General features: G+C 31.7%; 1 protein-coding gene across 1 annotated transcript in view; it reads right to left on the bottom strand.

Moving 5' to 3' along the window:
- adgrg4a (adhesion G protein-coupled receptor G4a) overlaps nt 1-2,500 on the bottom strand; it is an 80,627-nt gene that overhangs the window by 20,595 nt on the left and 57,532 nt on the right. The window contains exons 26-27 of the mRNA XM_084331364.1: nt 2,113-2,235; nt 147-237 (exon numbers count right to left, since the gene is read on the bottom strand). Of these exons, the coding sequence (XP_084187490.1) occupies nt 147-237; nt 2,113-2,235 (214 nt within the window). The remainder of the gene's footprint in view (nt 1-146; nt 238-2,112; nt 2,236-2,500) is intronic.

Genomic DNA, 2,500 nt, shown 5'->3' on the forward strand with positions numbered 1-2,500 from the left:
CTCACCTGCGTGGGTCTGTGATGCCTGAACGTGACGACCACACGCTGCTCACCTGCGTGGGTCTGTGATGCCTGAACGTGACGACCACACGCTGCTCACCTGCGTGGCTCTGTGATGCCTGAACGTGACGACCACACGCTGCTCACCTGCGTGGCTCTGTGATGCCTGAACGTGACGACCACACGCTGCTCCGTCAGGTCGCTCACCCGGCTGTTGTTTACACTGGCAGACACCACAATGCAAAAAAAAAAGAACACAAAAAAACGAACGAAAAAAAAGAAAGAACGAAAAAAAACGCAAAAAAATGAACTAACTAAAAAGAAAACCCAAAAAACGAACGCAAAAAAACGAATGAACTAAAACAAAAACGCAAAAAAACTAACTAACTAAAACGAAAACGCAAAAAACGAACGCAAAAAAACGAACGAACTAAAAAAAAAACGCAAAAAAACGAACTAACTAAAACGAAAACGAAAAAAAAAACGAAAAAATATTAACAAACTAAAACGAAAACGCAAAAAAATTTGCGCAAAAAAATTAACGAACTAAAACGAAAACGAATGAAAAAAAAATAATGCAAAAAAAAAAGAACACAAAAAAACGAACGAAAAAAAAGAACGAACTAAAACAAAAACGCAAAAAAACGAACTAACTAAAAAAAGGCAAAAAATAATGCAAATAAATTAACGAACTAAAACGAAAACGAACGAAAGAAAATAATGCAAAAAATAATGCAAAAAAAAAGAACACAAAAAACCGAACGAACTCAAACAAAAACGCAAAAAAAAGGAACTAACTAAAACGAAAACGCAAAAAAACACAAAAAAATTCACGAACTAAAACAAAAAGGAATAAAAAAAAATAATGCAAAAAAAACAAAACAAAAAAACTAACGAAAAAAAAGAACTAACGAAAAAAAATGCAAAAAAAATCGCAAAAAAATTAACGCAAAAAAATTAACGAACTAAAACGAAAACGAATGCAAAAAAAATAATGCAAAAAAAAAAGAACACAAAAAAACGAACGAAAAAAAAGAACGAACTAAAACAAAAACGCAAAAAAACGAACTAACTAAAAAAACGCAAAAAAAACGCAAATAAATTAACGAACTAAAACGAAAACGAACGAAAAAAAATTATGCAAAAAAAAATAACACAAAAAAACGAACGCAAAAAAACGAACGAACTAAAACAAAAACGCAAAAAAAAGGAACTAACTAAAACGAAAAAAAAAAAAAAAAAAAAAGTTAACGAACTAAAACAAAAATGAATGAAAAAAAAACAATGCAAAAAAAAAAGAACACAAAAAAACGAACGAAAAAAAAGAAAGAACGAAAAAAAACGCAAAAAAATGAACTAACTAAAAAGAAAACCCAAAAAACAAACGCAAAAAAACGAATGAACTAAAACAAAAACGCAAAAAAACTAACTAACTAAAACGAAAACGCAAAAAACGAACGCAAAAAAACGAACGAACTAAAAAAAAAACGCAAAAAAACGAACTAACTAAAACGAAAACGAAAAAAAAAACGAAAAAATATTAACAAACTAAAACGAAAACGCAAAAAAATTTGCGCAAAAAAATTAACGAACTAAAACGAAAACGAATGAAAAAAAAATAATGCAAAAAAAAAAGAACACAAAAAAACGAACGAAAAAAAAGAACGAACTAAAACAAAAACGCAAAAAAACGAACTAACTAAAAAAAGGCAAAAAATAATGCAAATAAATTAACGAACTAAAACGAAAACGAACGAAAGAAAATAATGCAAAAAATAATGCAAAAAAAAAGAACACAAAAAACCGAACGAACTCAAACAAAAACGCAAAAAAAAGGAACTAACTAAAACGAAAACGCAAAAAAACACAAAAAAATTCACGAACTAAAACAAAAAGGAATAAAAAAAAATAATGCAAAAAAAACAAAACAAAAAAACTAACGAAAAAAAAGAACTAACGAAAAAAAATGCAAAAAAAAACGGAAAAAAATTAACGAACTAAAACGAAAACGCTGCTCACCTGCGTGGGTCTGTGATGCCTGAACGTGACGACCACACGCTGCTCACCTGCGTGGGTCTGTGATGCCTGAACGTGACGACCACACGCTGCTCACCTGCGTGGCTCTGTGATGCCTGAACGTGACGACCACACGCTGCTCACCTGCGTGGCTCTGTGATGCCTGAACGTGACGACCACACGCTGCTCCGTCAGGTCGCTCACCCGGCTGTTGTTTACACTGGCAGACACCACAATGCAAAAAAAAAAGAACACAAAAAAACGAACGAAAAAAAAGAAAGAACGAAAAAAAACGCAAAAAAATGAACTAACTAAAAAGAAAACCCAAAAAACGAACGCAAAAAAACGAATGAACTAAAACAAAAACGCAAAAAAACTAACTAACTAAAACGAAAACGCAAAAAACGAACGCAAAAAAACGAACGAACTAAAAAAAAAACGCAAAAAAACGAACTAACTAAAACGAAAACGAAAAAAAAAACGAA

The sequence above is a fragment of the Notolepis coatsorum genome (genome assembly GCF_963971535.1).
Source record: "Notolepis coatsorum genome assembly, chromosome: 16".
NCBI classification, from domain to species: domain Eukaryota; kingdom Metazoa; phylum Chordata; class Actinopteri; order Aulopiformes; family Paralepididae; genus Notolepis; species Notolepis coatsorum.